This window comes from Nycticebus coucang, chromosome 16 (genome assembly GCF_027406575.1).
Source record: "Nycticebus coucang isolate mNycCou1 chromosome 16, mNycCou1.pri, whole genome shotgun sequence".
Taxonomy (NCBI): Eukaryota; Metazoa; Chordata; class Mammalia; order Primates; family Lorisidae; genus Nycticebus; species Nycticebus coucang.
This window is the reverse complement of record NC_069795.1, coordinates 91,482,335-91,505,237: the sequence shown is the minus strand read 5'-3', so window position 1 is coordinate 91,505,237 and position 22,903 is coordinate 91,482,335. Positions and strand designations below refer to the sequence as shown.

Genomic DNA, 22,903 nt, shown 5'->3' with positions numbered 1-22,903 from the left:
CAAACTAGGTGCTCAAGAAAAGCACAGCTATTTGTGGTACTGAATTTCTGCAGGCTCTCATTAAGAGAACACAGTGTGGTCAGGTCACTGAGCAGCATTCTCAGATGTAGCTCGGCAGTAAAAACGGCCGGTTGTAGGGTTCCCAAGGCTCGTTCTCTTACCACCCCTAGACTGAGGCTGTTTGTGTAATCCTAAACCACAGTCCAATAAAAGCAATCACATGAGGAATCACAGAAGACTACATAATGCAGCTGTTTTTTTCCCTTAATACAGTGTACATGCTATGTAATAATGTAGTTGTTTTAATCAGAGGAAAACACAAAATCTCTAATGTCAAACAGTAAAAGACATCTGTAAAGGTATTACCAAACTAATACCTCTAGTTGGCTTCATAATTTGATTTATTATATAGCACAGGTGACCAAAAGTTGGAGTGTCTTTTTATTTATTTATTTTTTTGTAGAGACAGAGTCTCACTGTACTGCCCTCGGGTAGAGCGCCGTGGCGTCACACGGCTCACAGCAACCTCTAACTCTTGGGCTTAAGTGATTCTCTTGCCTCAGCCTCCCGAGCAGCTGGGACTACAGGCGCCCGCCACAACGCCCGGCTATTTTTTTTGTTGCAGTTTGGCCGGGGCTGGATTTGAACCTACCACCCTCGGTATATGGGGCTGGCGCCCCTCTCACTGAGCCACAGGAGCCACCCTTTTTTTGCTTTTTTTTTATTAAAAAACATACATTTATTTATATATTTAGGTTAGACTGTCTTAACAATAATAGTTTTAACAATTCTACTTAACAATTTTAGTTTTGCTACAGTTGATCTGAGGCCATCAATGCGTTTGTTAGTAACTGAATCACAGGTCATTTGTTATTTAACCTACTCCTCCCTCTTCTCTTTTTTTTTTGTTGAGACAGAATCTCATTATGTCACCCTAGGTAGAGGTCCGTGGAGTCACAGCTCACAGCAACCTCGAACTCTTGGGTTTACGAGATTCTCTTGCCTCAGCCTCCCAAGTAGCTGGACTGCAGGTGCCCACTACAATGCCCAGAATTTTTTTTGTTGTTGTAGTTGTCATTGTTGTTTAGCTGGCCTGGGCCGAGTTAGAACCTGCCAGCCTTGGTGCATGTGGCTGGGGCCATAACTACTGTGCTATGGGCACCCTCCTCACCCCACTTTTTTTTAAGATAGTATCTTGCACTATCACTCAGGCTGGAGTGCAATGACAAACTCCTGGGCTCAAGCCATCCTCCTGTCTCAGCCTAGAAAGTAGCTGAAGCTACAGGCATGTGACACCATCCTTCACTAATTTTATTTTTTGTAGAGGCAAGGTCTTGCTATGTTGCCCAAGCTGGTTTTGAACCCCTGGCCTCAACCTCCCACCACACTAAAATTACAGGAGTGAGCCATTATGTCTGGCCTTTATCTGCTTTTCTAAGTCAAAATCATATACAAAAAAGTTTATCATTTTATTTTCCATTCTTTTTTTTACAAAAGAAGGAATAGAATACTATATCCAGCTCATCCAAAGGTAGTATCAAGTTATTAAAAGGCAATTTAAAAATAAGGAAGAGAAGTACAACATATATTTATGTTTTAGATATTTTCTTACCTTTCAAGAGATCATTTTTATGAGTTCTAATTTTTACATTGGTTTTTGAGTTTCAATTCTGTGTAAGCATGAATTAAAAAACAAAGACTGAGTTCATATAACTTATCTCACCATTGATACGTTTGAAGAATTTTCAAGAAAAGATACAAATATGTAATGAGATGTTCCTAATGAAAATCTTCCCAAAATGATAAAATAGATAATGCTGTTTTGTATTAGAAAAGCTTTAAACTCTTCTTGGTCTTGTCTGGAAATCAGAAACAAACTGCTTTTTAAATGGAATAATCTGTATTAGGTTTATGATTTTGAGGAAGTGGAAAGTTACTCTTAAAAACAAAATGAGATAGAACAAATTCTGGGCCCATGTGATAGTTCCATCACCATAGAAATGATTAAAAGGCAGCAGACTGGCAAGGCTCAGTGTCTGCAAGCAGACTGACCTTTGAAAAACTCTGAGAGGCACAAGAGTGTGTTCTGTCTGGATCTGAAGGATGGTGACCACTGGTGTTGCGTGACCGGAGACGCGAACAAGCAGCAGCTTTGCTGTAGGTGTAAACTCGCTCCTGTAATTATTAAGTCAAGAAACAGACTATACACAGTGGGATGGCATATAGCAAAGTTCTTTATTCCAAGTTTAAGTTTTATACTCTTCCAGTCACGTACACACCTAATCCATTATCTGTTAGTTTCATCATCTTATCTTCCTTTTTACATATCTGTAATTTAACTTGAAAGGAAATATTTATCATATCAATGCAACCACTTGTGTAGTAAATCTCTTCCTCTAAACAGTGACTAGTTTTCCAAGCAGGGCACAAAGACGAAAGCAGCCACAGGGGAACAGAGTTAATAGAAGAATATCTTCAAGCATTCACTCAGCTTACTCAGTATGAAGTAATGACTGTGATCTTCCTTCAGGGCAGAGCACCTATAGACCTCTGACAATATGTTGTTAACATATGTCAACCCTCTGGCCCGTATCTCTGAGGAAGGGTTGATCTCAGGCTTCACGGGGTGTACTGCTTCAGAGAAAAGGCCTAAGGAATTTTACAATTCCAAAAAAAACCTAACTCTGCGAGTAACCCAGAGGGGTCCAAGCCTCTTAAGCCTCTGGAAGAAAAGCATGTCATTTTAAACTCACACTGAATTTACTTTGTGTGCTTGATGTAGGATAAGTTTATTTCTTTTTTACTATGTCTTTTTTTTTTTTTGTAGAGACAGAGTCTCACTGTACCGCCCTCGGGTAGAGTGCCGTGGCGTCACACGGCTCACAGCAACCTCTAACTCTTGGGCTTATGCGATTCTCTTGCCTCAGCCTCCCGAGCAGCTGGGACTATAGGTGCCCGCCACAATGCCCGGCTATTTTTGGGTTGCAGTTTGGCCGGGGCTGGGTTTGAACCCGCCACCCTCAGCATATGGGGCTGGCGCCCTACTCACTGAGCCACAGGCGCTGCCCGGATAAGTTTATTTCTAAATATTATCCTACAACTGGTCTTATTGTACTAAAGGCAATTATTATGCTTTGCTCTTTATCTCTGGGATATTCCTGAACTAGGTATTTTTTTCCCTAATTACTCAGTCCTTGGCCTTAGTCATTCATTTCACAAGTATTTACTGAGTACTCTTTCAACACCAAAAGATGTGTTGAGCCATAAATGAAGGAGCCACAAATCTCAACCTTAACAAGCTCACAGTCTGTGTTTTCTATTGATAGTAAAAGATGTTCAGATCAAGAAAAATATCCCTTTGTTTTGTCTGTGTTATGGCTGAGTATCTCTATCACATCAAACTAGGTTTTTTTTTTCACCCTGGGAATTAACATGTCTCACAAGTATCACCAGTACAGAATTATATTAACAAGTGTACTCAACAAGAAGAACCATTTTTGTCATTTATTCAGTGGCTGTTATGTGATGCTGGTAAACCTATTCTCTTGGAGGATCTGTCACCTCATTCAGAATGGCTTAAGTTTCAGGTTTCCTTCTATCTGGGCAAAACTTCCTATAACCGGCCATTTCTAGCTCTTTGCCAGTCTAGCACTTTTCAACTTAATGCTTGGCTCTAGTAATAATTTCCTGTGTGATCTTTCTTCTCTGTCCAATCTGTCACATATAGTGTCCATGGATTAGCACTCTGATTTCATCCTGCCATCATTCAGAAAATTGCAAGGATTGCCCATTTCCTGCAAACTCTTGTGTCCATACAGAAACTGTCCCCATACTATCCCTCCCCTTACTTATCCAACCCCATCTATTATTACCACAAACTAATTGTACTTCAACATTTTGAATATTTGCTCCTGCAGTTCTACTGTTGGAAAGCCTTTCCAACTTCAACCTCCCATTTCAAGTTCCATTTATATTTAGCTCCTTTGGCTGGGTGCAGTGGCTCACACCTGTAATGCTAGCATTCTAGGAGGCCTTGGTGGTAGGATTCTTTAAACTCAGGAGTTTGAGATCAGCTTGAGGAAGAGACCCTGTCTCTACTAAAAATGGGAAAACTAGTCCACATAGTGGCACATGCCTGTAGTCCCAGCTACTGGGGAGGCTGAGATAAGAGGATCTCTTGAGTCCAAGACTTTGAGATTGCTGTGAGCTATGATGATGCCATGGCACTTTACCGAGGGTGACAAAGTGAGATTCTGTCTCAAAAAAGAAAATATCAGAATACATTGCACAGGGTAAGTACTCATGTGTATTGTTTTGTGTAATTTTGATTTCACTTGCATGTATATACTCACACACATACCCATGCATATCAGGTAACAATTGTTACGTGTGTGAGTATATACACGCAAGTGAAATCAAAATTACACAAAACAATACACATGAGTACTTACACTGTGCAATGTATTCTGATATTTTCTTTTTTGAGGACAGAGCCTCGAGCTGTCGCCCTGGGTACAGTGCTGTGGCATCATAGCTCACAGTAACTTCCAACTCCTGGGCTCAAGCAATTCTTCTGCCTCCACCTCCCAAGCAGCTGGGACCACAGGTGCCTGCTACAATGTCTGGTCATTTTTTTGGTTGCAGCTGTCATTGTTCATTGGAGGGCCCAGGCTGGATTCGAACCACCAGCTCAGGTGTATGTGACTAGTGCCTTAGCTGCTTGAGCCACAGGCACTGAACCGTATTCTAATATTTTCTACTCTATTTTTCAAATTATTGATCATGATCAATTGATTTCACCACTAAAACGTAATTACAGTATGAAAATACTCTCCTGCCTCATGGTCTTTGTATTAATATGAGGTGTATAATCTTGCTCTTAAAAAAATTCTTAAACCCAAATTACTGCTTGGACTGCTCATTCTGTTCCTGACAGGTGGTGCTTCAATTTGATCTTTCCATAACTATCTTCCAACCATTCCTTGTCACAGTCCAACTTGTGAATCAACTCCTCCCCACAACTTTTTTCTTTTCCAATTTGGGCCAGTTAAATAATGACGCACAAAGTATCCTCTAGATTGCTATTTCTGGTGTTATACTGACCAATTTTAGGGGCATATAAATAAAAATTTCCAGGCCTAATTAGAAATGATTTGCAGAAGAAGAAAAGTAGGGATGGTCACACTTTTGTTTTTTGACATAGTTTTAAGAGCATGAGCTCTAATGCCACCCGAATCTGAATCCTAGCTTTGCCAAATTACTTAACACAAACTTTTATTCCTATTTCAGAGGCTTGATGGGGGTTAAATTAGAGCATGTTAAGAGCTTGAAACAGAGCCTGGAAGCTCCAGGAACAAACACAACGATCCCCTGAGCCCTTTATGGACATCCCTGAGGCCTTAATGGACACACGGTTCCATAAGTGGTAGTAGTAACATTTTATCATTATAACAAATAAGTAAATGTATCTCAAACTTCCTTTTTCAGTCATAATAATAAAAGAACGTTACTTTTTCTCTTTAAATATCTAGCTATTTTTTGAAGCTGGATGATTTAAAATATGTAACACTGCTGGTTTTATATATCATAACTATCCTTTAAAAAGGGTTCTATTTGTAGTGCTGGATAATCACTATATATTAAAGAATGGCTCCTGAAATGAAAAGACTGACTATACATATGCAATGACTCGCCTAGTCATGCTAATCTCATTTGGATTTGCTTTCCCATTAATTTTTTTTTTTGATAGAGAGCCTCAAGCTGTCGCCCTGGGTACAGTGTTGTGGTATCACAGCTCACAGCAACCTCCAACTCCTGGGCTCAAGCGATTCTCCTGCGTCCACCTAGCAAGTAGCTGGGACTACAGGTGCCCGCCACAATGCCGGGCTGTTTTTTGGTTGCAGTCATCATTGTTGATTGGTGGGCCCCGTATGGATTCGAACCCGCCACCTCGGGTGTATGTGGCTGGCACCTTAGCCACTTGAGCCACATTCACAGAGCCAGCTGATTCATTTTTTTTTTTTTTTTTTATTGTTGGGGATTCATTGAGGGTACAGAGAACCAGGTTACACTGATTACATTTTGTTTAAAATCACAAACATCTGCCTGTCGGTGAAGTGTGCTTTGGGTAAAAATACCACGGCTCAATACTCTCTCTCTGTGTATATATGTATATACATATGTATATGTATACACACACAGACACACACACACACACACACACACACAACACAAGATGTCCTGTAGACTAGGCTGCTTTTAAACAAAGCAAGGGTTTTGTCTGTTTTTTTCACTGAGACCAGGAACTACTGAAGCGACTCTCCCGCCTCACCCTCCGGAGGAGCTGGGACTACAGGTGGGAGTCACAATACCAAACTGCTTTTTTAAAATTTTTTTTTGGTAAAGACGAGATCTCGCTGTTGCTCAGGCTGGCCTCCCAACTCCTGGCCTACAGCATCCCCAAAGCTAACAGGCCTGAGCCAAGCCGGGCCTAGGTTCTTTCATATTCCTTCTCACCCCATCATTCACACACTTACCTTACCTAGGTCAAGCTACTTCAAGGGTGTTTTGATTGCGAGACTTTGGCACTTAACAGTAAACAACCACTTTCCATAAAACCTATTTTCCCCTTCATCCGTCCAATTAGCACAGCAAGACAGACTATCGCGTCCATTCTCCACGAAACATAGGTCCAGCAGACTCAGGGAGTAGCAACCCTTTCAAAATCACCCGAAGGAAGTGATCGAGATTCCCCTGGCCCCACGTCAGCGTTCTGCTAAAGAAAAGGGCTGAGTTATGTGGTGAGACAACAGCTTTGACAACTGAACCAGACTGGGACCTCCAGGGATTAACCTTCAGCCACACACACTCCAGACTGTGCGCGTGCTGGGGGGACGCGCATACTTATGAAGGCAGAGAGGCAGAACCAGACCTGCAACAGGAGGCAGACACCAAGGAGTCGGCCACGAGCTGCGGTCTCCGGAGCCCGGCAGCTCGGACACAGCTAAACTGCTCCCGGAGAAGGGGGAGGGAGCCACCGAGGACGCGACCCGCGTGGAAGAAGCCGGTGCCTCTCCAAGCCCGCCTCCGCCCCGTCCCGCCGACCCCCGGCTCCGCCCGGCAGCCGGGTACACCGGGACCCCTCCGTCCACCACCCGCTGACGTCACGTCCGGGGGCGGGCCGGGGGCCGGGGGCCGGGCCGGGCGAGGGTGGGGTTGCGGGGCTGCTTCGGGTGACAACGGTCAATAATGAAGGTGGCTGCGGCGCGGCGGCAGGCTCAGCTGCGCCGGGCGGGGGCGGCGCCGGGGCCGCGCCTGTAGATCTCGGGGCCGGCGCGGCGGGATGGGGACACCGCGCAGGGAGTGAGGCGGCGGCGGCGGCTGAGGCGAACTTCAGCCCGAGAGGCTCGCCCGTTCCCCCTCTCTGGTTTGTCGACCTCCACCCGCAGCCCCTCGGCCCCGGCGCCCCGCGGGACCAGGACAGCGACGGCGGGGGCATGTGGCGCTGGATCCGGCAGCAGCTGGTAGGTGCCCCCGCCCCTCTATCCCCGGGCGGCCGCCCCGCGCGGCCTCTCGGCCCGAGTGGCGGGGAAGGCACGGCGGCGCGGCTGCCGGCCTAGGCCGCGGCGGCGCAGGGCGCTGGGCCCGGAGTCCGCAGCGGGAGCAGCTCGCACGGCCCCGGCGCCGGCCTCCCCCCCGAGTCTGGGCCGCCGAGGCCGGCGCCGGGCGGCGGGAGGCGGCTGCTTCCTGCCGGCGCTGCTCCGGGCGGCTGCGGCCGAGCCCCGAGGTCCCGGGTCGGGTGTCTGTGCCCCTGAGGATCCGGGAGAGGCGGCTGAAGGAGGTGAAAGAGGCGTGTGTTTCCTGCCTCTGACAATTTGGGACGCGTTTGGTTGAAGCGGAGAACTTGGCTGCAGCGCCCAGTCGAGAAGCGTGTCACGAATCAATGTGTTCGTTAGCGAGGAAGCGGATCCTTATTTAGGCTAATTCCTCTTTGTCTGAGGAATTTTAATCCGAGGAATTTAATCTGAGAGGAAGAAAGAATATTCCAACTCCCCGTCTAGTTTCAGAACTGAGGAGTATGATAGTTGTGAGGGACTAGTTTTCCTTCCTTCCTTTCCCTCATTCAACCCCAAGTGAAACTTTTGGAATGTGAGCCCTACTTTTTCCTGGTTCCCCTCAAAGCAGCTTGAACTAGTCGGATTTGGAACCAGTGGTTAATTTTCCAGTATTACTGAAACATCTGGAGGGGAAAAATAAATTTTAGAAAAGGGTGATTTAAGTCCTATAAAAAGCGTCACCTTTCCCAGAATTAATTCAGATAGAAAAAAATATTTCCTGCCTCCTGGCAACTACCGCCCAGAAAATACAGGATTAACTGCAGAACTGACAATTAGGACAGAAATTGCTTTTGGCTGAAGAATCCTAACTGTCTCTGTCTGATGAGGTTGGTTAGACTGTTTGATTTCTCCATCAAATTAATTAAATGCTTCTACAATTAAGTGTTTTCGTTTAATAATTCTAAAGTAAGTGATAAATCTTAGTGAAGTAGAAACTCCTTTTGTGGGACTAAAACATTGATGCCTTCCCCCCCTTTCTTCTGGAAAAACATTTTAATGTTAAAAGTATGGTGTTTCAGAGCTAGGTTTCTGTTACTTCATTTTGCAGTGGGCATCATTCTCAAAAAGATAATCTTATAAATAACACTAGAACTGCCTACCACTCCCTCCTACAAACGCTGGCTATTTTTAGCTCTCTTTAGCTAATTGTAAATTCACATATCCCAGATATATGCTTTGTTAGGAAGCCAAGTTAATGACGTCATTATAATTTCATATTGTAATATTTTGGCTTTGTTGCGGTAATCCCTAGCACAGCAGTTTGACTCAGAAAATTATTACAGATAGGATCTCATACTTTTGATTTGCCAAATCTTCATGTGTATAGAGACTTATTTACCTGATGGTGTTTCTGTGTAGTAGTAAGATCATTCCAAAGTGGTTTCTTAAAGCTTTTCCTAATAGATTTAGATGCCATTTCTCAGTATTAGGTATTTTTGTTAGCCTGAATAAAATCCTGGTTGTATAACCATTTTCATCTTCAAGACAGAAAATCTGGAAATGTTTTTTAAAAATGGCTTCAAGTGAACACAACTAAAAGAAAGAGCTGGAAATTGTGCAGTTACTTTATAAGACAGCTGCCTTACTGGGATGGTTAACAAGTTGAACAAGTTACTATGCATAAAAAATGTTATCTCAGACATGTATTTGCTTACTTCAGTAGTTATAAGTTATCAGATCTTCTAAGTGTGTAATCAGACTTGTACCGAGGTAGGAGTTTGTATTTCTGATTCAGTTTGTATTGCCACTTAAACATTAAGGATGGTGCATACACATCTATACCAATCATAAACAGCATCAAGAATTATTCAGCTCGAAGTCCAGTTTAGATTATACTAACATTTGTTCAATGAATTGAGTTACCATGTCTTTAGCAATGAGTTTATTTTAAAATTCAGATAAATGAGACAAATTTGAGGAAATTGATAAGGAAATTGCCAGGACAAGTAGCTGGGAGTTATAAGCATACTTTATTCATTATATAAATCCTGATTTTCAACTACTTATGTTGTCTCACCAAAAATGAGTTTGTCATTTTATTATAGAAATAACTACTATGCTCTGGTAATTTTTTCCTAAATTAAAAAATGTTTGTATCTGGACAAAATATTTTCACGATTTGGCAAAAAGAGAAAAATCAGAAAGTTGACAGAAGTTTGATCTTCTGTCAAATAGAGGGCAAAAGAAAAGACTGGAATATCTTTATTTTTCTTTTCTTTTTTTCTTTCTCTTTTGGCTCACATGATAAAAGTTACCTTATGCTAAGAAAATTGTGTTTCTTTCTGGTATAGTTATTTATAATATATTCATTTTCAGCATCGTAATTTATGTTTTAACTTATTAATGATGACAGCACCTTATTATAATAGTGGAAATGCCATTAGCTACTCACTGTATTCTAATATTAAAACTGTATGGCAGCCATTAACCACATGTGACCATTAAAATTAAAATTAGAATTTATGTGGCTGTTGGTACCATATTGGACAGTTCAGAGTAGAACATTTTCATTATCACAGAAAATTCTGGTGAATAGCACTGATTTTAGACTTTCAGTTGAGTTTTTGTTGATACATATTGTGATTAACATAATATTTCTTAAAATTTTTTTAGAGACAGGTTTTGCTGTGTTGCCCAAGCTAGTCTCCAATCCTTGGCGTCAAGTGATCCTCCAGCCCACGTAGCTCAGATTATAGATGTGAGCCACTGTGCTCTGCTCCTGTCATGTCATATTTAGAGCAATGCGATACTACATTTTTAAAGCACTTACTGTGTGCTGGTATTAAGATAAGTTAAATACTAGGGATACAAATGGAGTTTAATATTAGACTTACTTGACAGAGTACACATTGGGTACATGTTTGCTGAATAAGTGATGAAAAATGAGGGAACAAAATGAACCTATAGTATTATTTCTATATTTAGAGATAAAGTGACAAAATTCAAGATTGACTAGCCCAGAAAAAAAGCTAGAATATGACTGTAACTGTACAGAAACACAGTATGTCATGCTAGGGTAACTATTTCTTTAACTGTTCCATAAAACATAGTCCCTCCAGATTTTACTGATGATGGTGGAAGGAAGTTGCTAAGATTGTTTTCTGAGTGACTGAGAAAAATGGAAAGGTGTTAACCTGAGCTCCCCCAGCTTTCTGTTCTCTCTCCCACTCATACTTACCAAACTTGCTTATACCTGTACTTAATTCTTCTTTTCTTTCCACTTGTCACAAGGAAGGTGCAACCCTTCTCTTTTCCAGGGTAAGGAGCCCACTTCTTAGCCTCTTCTTTTCTGCTCTCCACACTCCCCATTAATTATTATATATTTGTTCTCCTTCTCTTTTTCTTTAACCTGTGAACTTGTTCAAAAACTAGCCAGGTCTGGCTTGTTACCCGTAGATCAGTGGCTAGGGAGCCAGCCACATGCCCCAGCACTGGGGGGTTAGAATCCAGCCTGGGCCTGTCAAACAACAGTGACAAGTACAACAAAAAAATCGCTGGGCATTGTTGTGGGCGCCTGTAGTCCCAGCTATTTGGGAGGCTGAGGTAAGAGAATTGCTTAAGCCCAAGAGTTGGAGGTTGCTGTGAGCTTTGATGCCACAGCACTCTACTAAGAGGTGACATAGTGAGACTCTGTCTCAAACAAAAACAAAAACAACAATGTTTAAAAACTAGGTAGGTCTGATGAGGACAATTAATGACAATTAAGGTTATGGGGGGGAAGCAGAAAGAGGGATGGAGGGAGGGGGGTGGGACCTTGGTGTGTGTCACACTTTATGGGGGCAAGACATGATTGCAAGAGGGACTTTTCCTAACAATTGCGGTCAGTGTAACCTGGCTTATTATACCCTCAATGAATCCCCAACAATAAAAAAAAAAAAAACTAGGTAGGTCTGGTGGCAGGTGCCTGTGTCTCAGCTACTTGGGAGACTGAGGCATTATGCCCAAGAGTTTGAGGCTGCTGTGAGCTATGATGACGCCACCACACTCTACCCAGGGTGACATAGTGAGACTCTGTCTCCAAAAAAAAAAAAAATCAAAAACAGTATGTAAAAAAGGAAATCATTTCAGTTTTTCCTTGGTTACATGATGTGATATAATATTTTGGATATAAGGTAAAATATATTATTAAAATTCTCTGTTTCTTTTACTTAAAAAAAGGTTACACCTTATTAAATTGGAACTAGTTGATCAATACTTATGTGCACATATGGGTGTAAAACTCATGAGGATCAAGTAGGTAGAGGGGAAGAGGGAATTGGCTTAATTCACACTTAATGGGTACAGTGCACACATTCAGGGTGAAGAGCACACTTATAACTTTGACTTTGTACAAAAGCAAATTATGCAAACAAAATGTGTGTACTCCTGTAATAGTCTGAAATGTAAAAAAGTCTTGGGGAGAAATTTTTTTAAATGTGAATTTAAAGATTATGTATGTGGCTTGCATCTGTGGCTCATGTTCTGTTTGTATTAGTGCTGCTATATAACATTTAAAATGAACTCCTCCTTCTATATAGCATTATCTCAGTCTAGAGAGCTTGTAAAACTCATGAGGATCAAGTAGGTAGAGGGGAACAAGGGATTGGCTTAATTCTAGACTAGACTAGACAGTAAATATGTTGGGGCAAAGACCTTATCTTATTTATCTTTATATTCCTTGCTCTTAAGATAGCAGCTGGCTCAATGTAGGTACTTATTCACCAAATGTTGGTTGAACACATGAATGAGTAGTGAGAATTAAATTTAGTCCAGCATCAGTTTGGAAGTACCTGCATTTGCCTCTCCCCCAAAGAATGAATGGAGGCGTAGAAAAGGCAGCACTGCCCTCTGATGCTATTTTTGTGGGGCTAAGTTTTAACTTTAAGAATTAATGTTTAAGAACCTAGATCTGGCTCTGTGCCCATAGCACAGTGGTTATAGCACCAGCCACATACACCAAAGTTGGTGGGTTTGAACCTGGCATGGGGTCAGCTAAACAGCAACAACTGCAACAACAACAACAAAATAGCCTGGCGTTGTGGTGGCACCTGTAGTCCCAGCTACTTGGGAGGCTGAGGCAAGAGAATTGCTTAAACCCAAGAGTTTGGGGTTGCTGTGAGTTGTGACACCACAGAACTCCACCGAGGGGGATAGAGTGAGACTCTGTCTCAAAAAAAAAAAAAAGAACCTAGATCTGTGAATATGTGCTTCCTTATCCCTATGTTCAGACATTTATTTGCAGATACCAGATTTTGCTTTCTTTCCCCCTTTTTTGGGGGGGGAGGAGGGAAGAGGTGAGGTCTCATTGTGTTGCCCAGCTTGATATTGAACTCACAGGCTCAAGCAATTCTTCTATCTCATCCTTTCAAGTATCTGGGATTACAGGCACAAGCCACTGCACCAGCCTCTGTTTTCATTTGGTTAGAGCTCTGGGTAAAGCATTAGAGGAACCTCAGGTATTCCCAGTAGCACTGAAGGTAGAGACTTTGTTATAGATCCTTCATAGAACCTGGTGATTACCGTTATTGTCATTAAATATTTTCAATAGGGTATCTACATGTGGCTACTGAAAGCTGAAATGTGCCTGCTGTGAATTGGAATGTGCTGGAAGTATAAAATACATACTGGATTTTGAAGGCTTAGGGGGAAAAGGGTTATAAAATGTCTCATTAGTAATCTAATTGATCACGTGTTGAAATTATATTGGGTTATATAAACGTAGAAGTATATTGGGTTAAATAAGATATATTATTAAATTAATGTTATTTATTTTTACTTTTTTTTTTTTTTTTTTTGTAGAGACAGAGTCTTACTTTATGGCCCTCAGTAGAGTGCCGTGGCCACACACAGCTCACAGCAACCTCCAACTCCTGGGCTTAAGCGATTCTCTTGCCTCAGCCTCCCAAGTAGCTGGGACTACAGGCGCCCACCACAACGCCCAGCTATTTTTTGGTTGCAGTTTTGGCCGGGGCCGGTTATGAACCTGCCACCCTCGGTATATGGGGCCGGGGCCTTACCGACTGAGCCACAGGCGCCGCCCCTACTTTTTTTTTTTTTGAGACAGCGTCTCACTGTGTTGCCCTGGTAGAGTGCCCAGGCATCACAGCTCATAACAACCTCCAACTCTTGTCTTGGGCTTAAGCTATTCTGTTGCCTCAGCCTCCCAAGCAGCTGGGACTACAGGCACCCACCACAAGACCCAGCTATTTTTTGTTGTTGTTGCAGTTGTCATTGTTATTTTAGCAGGCCCAGGCCAGGTTGGAACCCACCTACCTCTGTGTATGTGGCCAGCACCCTAACTGCTGAGCTACAGGCGCCAAGCCTATTTTTACCTTTTTTTTTTTAATGTGGAAACTAAGAAAATTACATACATTTGTGGCTTAGGTAATATTTCTGTCGGATAGGCACTGATTTAGATGGTTGTAACAATGTATGATTTCTGGCATAGTTTCCAGTTCTAAGGACTTTCTGATTTTACCCAGGCTTTTGTTGTGTGAGTTTCCTATTTCTAGAGTATTGGTCCACATTAAATATAAGAGACTGGAGGCTGCCAGATAAACTATGTGTTTCATTGGGAAGAATTTTTCTTTTCTTTCTTTTTTTTTTTTTTTGAGAGTCTGAGCTAGAGTGCAAGGAACACAGCAACCTCATGGTGCCTAGTTCTAGGACTAACATGCCCACCACCATGCCTAGCTAACTTTTTAAATATTTTGTGTAGAGAGGGGTGGGGGTCTTGGTTTTGATCTTTTGGCTCTAAGTGATGCTCCCACCTCACCCTTCCAAAGTGCTGGGATTACAGGTGTAAGCAAAATTCAGTATATTCTTATTGGATATTTATATGGGGACTTATTAAACCAAGATTTCAGGTTAGAAATAATTATATGTATTGAATTCTTCTGTATATGTGGTTATAATGGATTCAGTAAGCTTTCCCTGGTGTTGTGAATGAGACATGTATTGAATTTGTATTACATTTTAGGACTTGGAAATGGCCCGGTGGGAACTGTTTCGACTCTTGGGTGTGTTTAGGAGAAATCTAGAATGCTAAATTTTTTATGCTGACTGGTTTACTTAAAGTGATCACTATAGTTTAATTTTTTATTTTCTTCTTTCCTTATCCTATACATGGTATTGGCAAATTCTTTGCAAATTTTTGTAGTCTTAGTTAACATTGAGTTAGCTCATGCAAATAATCATATTTGTTTCTCTTTCAAACTATTATATTATCCAAAATTTAAATAAAATTAGAAATTAAGATTATCAGTAAATTAAGCTCTGTTTATCTCCATATTTTAATTAGAAGTGGAGTACCCTCAGGAAAAGAGGGGGAAAAAGATAGGATAATATGCACAGGTATTGTCAGTCATTCTACTCTTTGCAAAAGTTAGGAACAAAAGCAGATACTGTGTATGTATAGCTTATTCTTACTACGATACGAAGTCAGTATACTTGGTATATGTTATTTTTATTCTTTCTTTAAGCTCTATCTTATGTAAAATTTTAAGCATATACAAAAGCAAATATATAGATGAGTCCTCATCCCTCACCCAACTCGAGCAGTTATCAACACATGACCAATCTTGTTTCATCTATTCCCCCCTCCACTATCCTCACTCCTTCAGTGATTTTTGTGACAAATCTGAGACATTATCTAATTCTTCCCATAAATATTTCTATATCTCCAAAAGAGAAGAATTCTTTTTGTTAGATGTACATAACTATAATTTCTGTTATAGTTTGTGTATTCCCTTGTTTTTTTTCTTTCCATCTCAAATTCTAAGGAGTAAAGTTCATTAAAAGTCTACTAATTTTTTCCTATGGATGCATCTGTGGGGAGATGACATCATGAAAGAGCACATGAATCAAAAAATGCTTTGGCTCAAAATACCATGTTATACAGCTTAGATACTATGTATATACAGTTTTTGTAAACTAAAAATAATTAAAAAAAAAAGATTTGATTATTACATGAGTGAAGTTTTAAGTGTTCGGGGAGCAAACCGTGTCTCCTTTTTTGTTGTTGCTAAAAATGATAAATCTAGAATCATTTCTTTTTTTTTTTTTATTTTTTATTTTTTTGTAGAGACAGAGTCTCACTGTACCGCCCTTGGTAGAGTGCCGTGGCGTCACACGGCTCACAGCAACCTCCAAGTCTTGGGCTTACGCGATTCTCCTGCCTCAGCCTCCCGAGCAGCTGGGACTACAGGCGCCCGCCACAACGCCCGGCTATCTTAGAATCATTTCTTTACCCTTCTGCCACCAATCTGGACTGAATTTCGTATCTCTTACCTAGATCATTGCAAAAGCTTCCTAGTTTATCTCATTGTTTCTCCCCTGTGTTCCTGCATTCTGTTTTCAATATAGTAGCCAGAGGGATCTTTTTACACTGGTTAAAACATGTAATTGCACTGCTAAAACCTTCCAAGTTGCCTTCTTTAGAATAAATGCCACAGTTGCTTCTTGATCTGTATTACCTACCCTCTTACCAAGCCAGTTGGTTTCTTATCCCTACCACTCTTCCTTCACTCTCCGCTTTATCCACACCGGCCTCCCTGTAGTTTGAAAGCCCCAGCCATACTTCAATCTTAGGATCTTTGTTCTGGCTGTTACCTCTACCTGGAACGTTCTTCCTGCAGATATCTGCTGGCTCCTTCACTACCTCCAAGTCTTTATTCAAACACTGCTTTATTAGTGAGTGAGGCCTTTTCTGGCCATGCAATATGAAAAAAAATTCTAACCCTCCCGGATACTTCCCTAACCTGCCTTCTCTGCTTTATTTCTGTTAACACTTGTCACTGTTTAACCTATTTTGTAATTTACATATTTGCCTATCTCAGGAAGGCAGGAATTTTGTTTTTGTTCTCTGTTTAACAAAAGCTATTTTTCAACTGCATCCCTTTTAGGTAATAACTGTTTCTTTCTCATTTATTTATTTATTTATTCACTCAAACATTTTCTGAATTTTCTGACCAGCTTAGTTGTGATGGCATATTGCTAGGCTTTGGAACTACCAAAATGAAGCAGTCCCTACCCCAGGCAATCTTTGGGAGCTTTTTGTCTCTAATGGATGTTTGGATTGTTGCCAGTTTTTTCCTAGTACAAAAAAGGGTTGCAGTGACCATTCTTGTTTATTATGTTTTTTTTGTTTTTTTTTTTAATGTGGAATTGCTGGGTCATGAGGTGTGCATAGTATAACTATTATTAGATACTGCCAAATTATTTTCCAAAACATGAGAATTCCCCTTTCCCCTCATTTTGGTCAATACTTTGTAAACCGTTAGACTTGAAAAAATTTATCAGTCTGTCTGGTGGGCATGAAACTATCTCATTTTGTTCTAATTTGCATTGTCTTGAGTACTGGTTAGATTCAGATATCTTCTATTTCATTGCTGTGACCACATTGCCCATTTTCCTGTTTGGGTAGTTTATTTTTTTCTTATTCCTGTGTAGTCTGGATGCTAATTCTTTTTGTATATATTGTAAATATCTGTTTCCAGTCTGTCCCTTGTATTTTTTATGGTATGTTTTTTCATACAGAAATTTTTAATTTATTATGCAAATGATTTCTGCTTTTTAAAAAAACGTGGTTAGGAATTCCTTTACTATGCTAGAATCATAATGCTTCATTTCATTTATTTATTAATTTTTTGAGATAGAGTCTTGCTCTGTCACTCCAGGTAGAAGTACATCATCATATTCCTTGGCTCAAATGATCCTGGCTAATTTTTCCATTTTTGGTAGAAATGGGATCTCTGTCTTGCTCAGGCTGGTCTAAATCCTCTTCCCTTGACCAACCAGAGTGCTAGGATTAGGGACGTGAGCCACTCCCTGTTGGCCTTTTTTTCCCCCCTCTCTTTCTTTAGAGACAAGGTCTTGTTCTCTTGCTCTGTCAACTTGGGTTCAGTGGCACAGTCGCAGCTCACTGCATCTTCCTACTTCTGGGCTCAAGCAATCCTCCTTCCTCAGCTTCCTGAGTAGCTGGTACTACAGACACTTGCCACCATGCCTGACTAATTTTTAATTTTTCTATGGAGATAGGATTTTGCTATATTGCCCAGGCTGATCTTAAAACTCCTGGCCTCAAAGTGATCCTCTTGCCTTGGCCTCCTAAAGTGCTAGAAGTAGAAGTGTGAGCCACCACGCCTAGCGTAAAGCTGTTTTCTAGTGTTTTCTTTAAGTTGTTTTAAAATTTAGTTTTTCAACATTCAGGTTTTTATGTGGAATTGATTTTTGTATATGGAATAAGGTAGGGAATTTGTTTGTTCCCATATGGAAAGTTGTTTGTGTCAGTGCTGTTTATTGAATGAGCCATCCTGCACCCCCCCCCCCCATTAATTTCTTTTGGCTAAATGACAGTGTTCCCTGTCAGTTTTTTTTCTCAGCATTCTCTTTCATATATCTTGGACTCTTTCTCAGTTCTCTGGCCTTTAACTTAGATGTGCAGGAGACCCTCATACTTTGTGGTTCCCACTCATTATGCAGAGTTAAAGGGAATTGGTAACAGTGTTAACCTGCTGCCAGTGTTCATCAGCTTTTTTTCCCAGCATACATTTACAGAATTAAAAACAAAAAAAGGATTATGAGAAAGAGAAAGTGAAGATTTTTAAGTAATAGTAATGTGCTTTTAACAGTCTTCTTAATTTACAGTCTTCTCCACCATGGGTTCCCATGATATTTCCTACAGACTGATAGGTCTGTGGCAAAATGAGAAAAATTAGGTCATTATCATGTGTGCGATTGCATAAATTTATAGATATCCTTGTTTTTTTTTTTTTTTTTTTGTGGTTTTTGGCCAGGGCTGGGTTTGAACCCACCACCTCCGGCATAGGGGACCGGCGCCCTACTTCTTGAGCCACAGGCGCCACCAGATATCCATGTTTTTGAGTAATGTTTTTATAACTTTTTAAATATAAACTTTATTTTAGAGTAGTTTTAGATTAACAGAAAAGTTGCAAATACAGTATAAAGAAGTCCTGAACACTCCTCTCCCACCCAGCTTCTCTTATTGTTAACATTGTACATTACTGGGTGGCGCCTGTGGTTCAGTGAGTAGGGTGCCAGCCCCATATACCAAGGGTAGCCGGTTCAAACCCGGCCTCAGCCAAACTGCAACCAAAAAATAGCCGGGCATTGTGGCGGGCGCCTGTAGTCCCAGCTGCTCGGGAGGCTGAGGCAGGAGAATCGCGGAAGCCCAAAAGCTGGAGATTGCTGTGAGCCATGTGAGCCATGTGATGTCATGTCTCACTTTACTGCCCTCGGCATCTGTCTCTACAAAAAAAAAAAAAACGACATTGTACATTACTGTGCTATATTTGGTACAGTAATAATATTGAGACTATTATTATTAAACACTGTACTTTGTGTGAATTCCTTAGTTTGTCCTTATGTTCTTTTTCTTATTCATAATCGTATCTGGGATACCATGTCACATTTAGTCACAAGGTTCTTAGCCTACTCTGAGCTGTAACAGTTCTGCAGACTGTTGACAATAACTGTCTTAAGTCTTAGATTGTTTTCCCTACTTTCTTTTCTCTTAAAATTCTTTTCGTTGTCGTTTTTTGAGACTAGACTCTTTCTCTGCTGCCTGGTATCAGCCTATAGCTCACAGCAACCTTAAACTCCTGCATTCAAGTGATCCTCCCACCTCAGCCTCCAAAGTAGCTGGCACTGCAAGTGCTGGCCGCAAGGCCTAGCTAAGTATTCTAGTTTTTAGTAGACACGGGGTCTCGCTATTGCTCAGGCTCATCTCAAACCTGTGAGCTCAATAGATCCTCCCACTTCGGCCTCCTAGACACTAGAATTGTAGGCATGAGCCACCATGCCCAGCCTCTCTTAATATTCTTGCTTGGAAAAATTAAAAGTTGACAACCCTATGTCAATTTCCCTATATATATTTTTTATTTCTAAATATTAAGGAGGTACAAGTGTTTTTGTTACATGGATAGATTTCATTATGCTGAAGTAAGGGTTTTTAGTGTGTCTGTTATGAGAGGAGTGTACACTGTACCCAGTACATCCCACCCAGTTTCCCAATTTGGAAAAGTTTTACTCGTTTGGGAACTCCACATCTCTGAGAACTGATGCCTTTGGTTGTAGGAAGACAGTGTGACAACCACTAAATTTAGAGAGTGTTTAAGTTTCCTAATTATGTTTTATTTTTATTGTACAAGAAATATCAGTGATTTAAAAAAATGAATTTTATTTAGAATTGGGGGGAACTGGTGATTTGATTTGTGACAGCAGTTTGAGTCTCCATTAGAGATACAAGTGTGTGTAGAAAGCTGTAAGAAGATAGGAAGGAGGTTTGGATACATTGAGTAATGGAACACATACTAATTCATCACAAAAGGATTTCTTAGAATTATTTCTAAAATAGAAAATATAATAGATGTTTTTATCTTTCTTCATTTTTCTTGTATAAGTACAAAAAAATATTCTCCTCTTCTGGTGAGGAGGGACCCTATCCATTTCCAAAGTTAATCCTTTAACCTTTGGCTCCTTTTTTCTTCCTTCTTGAGTTAGGGTGCCTAAACTTTTTTTTCTTTGCTGCACAATGCAAGAAGAGTTGTCTTGGGCTATACTAAATACACAAAACACTAATGAAAGCTGATTAGCAAAAGAAAAAGGTCCCTGCATACTTTTCTTGATAGCTGACACCAAAAAATACCTCATAAAATAAGCATGCAGCCCAGGGGCCACAGGGTAGCCACCCCTGTTTCTCGATCCTTAAGTAATTTTTCTTCCCAAAACTTTATTATTCTTCATCAGATCTTTCATTTCTAACCTAAAAATATGCTTATGGTTTACTTACACTAAAAATCCTTCACTTTTTTTAGAGGTTAGCTCTATCCATACTTGCCCACCCTGGTTGACCAATCCATGGTGGTCTGACTTCAACCCATTAATTTTACTCAAACTGGGCTTACAGAAGTCACCAATCCTTTCCTAATTGTTAAACTAAGCAGTCTTCCATCCCCCACTCCAGTTCTCCTCTTTCTTTGTAGCATATGAAATAATTCCCTTTTGAAACTTCTGAGTTTCTGCCACACCACTTTTTTTCTTTTTCTTCTTCTTCTTTTTTTTTTTTTTTTTTTTTTTATAGAGAGAGTCTCACTATGTCGCCCTTGGTAGAGTGCTGTGGCGTCACAGCTCATAGCAACCTACAGCTCTTGGGCTTAGGCGATTCTCTTGCCTCAGCCTCCCAAGTGGCTGGGACTATAGGTGCCTGCCACAATGCCTGGCTATTTTTTTGTTGCAATTTGGCCGGGGCTGAGTTTGAACCCGTCACCCTCAGTATATGGGGCCGGCTCCCTACCCACTGAGCCACAGGAGCTGCCCAACTGTTTAATTTTTCTATTCTTCCATGTGTATCCCAAATGATGGCCCTGAGAATTTCATTTCTTACCCTATCTCTTCTTGCTCTGTACACTTAAAATAGGCAACCCCATACACCCTTGGCTTTAACCATCACCATTATGCTTGCTGGGTTCCAATCTCAAGTCCAGCTCTCTTTGTTTAAACTCTCAGCAAGCATATCCAGGACTTGCTGGATTATTAGACATCTGTACTGGTTGTCCCACATTTAAAGCAGAAGATAATTCTGGCTTGATCTTAAGTATGTAGGGAAATAGGAAATTATATCTAAGGTACATAAGTCCTAAATCACTAAGATTTCATTGATTCCAAGTGAGCAGGTACTAAGTCATGTATTTTTTTTTTTTTTCCGCATAGTACCCTGAGTGGTCCTTAGCACGCTACAGAGCACATAGTAAATTTGCAGTAATACTCTTTGACTTTTGCTGGAGTAAATGTTTCTAATTGTATACAGGACGATGTCAGAAGGCAAGAATTGCACATCAGCAGCACAGTTTTAATAGTTATATATAGGGTTAATGCTCTGCTTTCTGAAAGAAGGGAAAATATGCTATTATAAAAGAGTCTTTTGTGTTTTTTTAAAATACAGTTTCAGAATTATGTTGGTTTGATACAGTGTTGATGAATACTCCTTTGCTTAATTTTCATAGCAGTAGTTAAGATTTACTGAGTCTTTTTTTAAAACCCTATGTAGACATGTCATACTTTATTCTAAAGCATGTTTAGATGTTAAAGATTTCTTCTACCCTACTTTTTTCTTCCTTTTGTGTCATTTCATATCTAAATGCCTAAATAACATTCCCTCAGCATCTCTACTCTTTAACCTCAGTATATTTTTATATTGTTATTATTGAGAATCTTTTTTAACTAATACATTATCCTATTTAAATCTGTATTTTGAAATATTTGTTATATAATAATTTACTAAATTGAACATGGCTATGCTGCTCATGTAGCATAAGCAGCACCTTCTTAACTTGAGATATAGAAAATACTTGTAAATACATAACGTATATGTTAACATCTAAGTATGTAGTTGATTCTTAACCCTGGCAGACACAGTGACCCCCATTTCTATTAAGTACTTTTAAATACTTCTTCATTTTTTATCCTGGAAGAAAATTTAAATAACTTGCCTATACAAATAATTTTTTAAAAACCAACTTTAACACCCTGTCATATGAAGGAAGTGATGCAGTTTTTTCCAAACAATAAACAACTCTTCCTAAAAGTTCTGACAAAGCAAGACTATAATCTTTTCTCCTTTTTGTTTTTAGAGAAATAAAAATTAAGAGAGTGGTCTGTATGCCCTTTATACACTTTCAAATGAAACAGTTTTCAAAAACTATTTTGGTTAGAAGCTTTGTCAGTATAAATCAGTCCAATGTGCCTGGCAGATAACATGAAGCTACTACGTGGTATATCGTATCTTATTGGTGGTTATTGTTAGAAAAGAATCTTATCCATTTTTTTGACCCTGGTATTCCCAATTACTAGGAGCATATTATTGCTCATTAATGGTATTAATTATGAATTAATTAATAATAAAACAATAAATTTAATAAAATTTAAAATGAAATAATAAACTTAATAATAATAAAATAATAAAAAATGAAATAATTTTTTTTTATTGGGGGACCCTTGAGCAACCTCCAAGTAGGTGTCCATATTTTGGTGGGGGGGCAGCAGAGTCTCATTATTTTGCCCTTGGTAGAGTGCCATGGCGTTATAACTCACAGCAACCTCAGATTCTTGGGCTCAAGTGAGCCTCTTGCCTCAGTTTTTCATTTTTAGGAGAGACGGGGTGGGCGGTGGGGTTCTCACTCTTGCTCAGGCTGGTCTTAAACTCCAGAGCTCAAGGGATCCACCCGCCTTGGCCTCCCAGAGTGCTAGGATTACAGGTGAGAGCCATCGTGCCTGCAGGTGTCCATAAT

The 22,903-nt window shown here is 40.4% G+C and overlaps 1 protein-coding gene across 7 annotated transcripts in view; it reads left to right on the top strand.

Moving 5' to 3' along the window:
• The first annotated feature begins 7,231 nt into the window (after positions 1-7,231).
• Positions 7,232-22,903, top strand: part of ATP11B (ATPase phospholipid transporting 11B (putative)) — a 140,381-nt gene continuing 124,709 nt past the window's right edge. For all 7 annotated transcript variants that reach the window (XM_053565187.1, XM_053565186.1, XM_053565188.1 and 4 more), the window contains exon 1: positions 7,232-7,523. In XM_053565187.1, the coding sequence (XP_053421162.1) occupies positions 7,497-7,523 (27 nt within the window). In that variant the 5' untranslated portion in view covers positions 7,232-7,496. The remainder of the gene's footprint in view (positions 7,524-22,903) is intronic.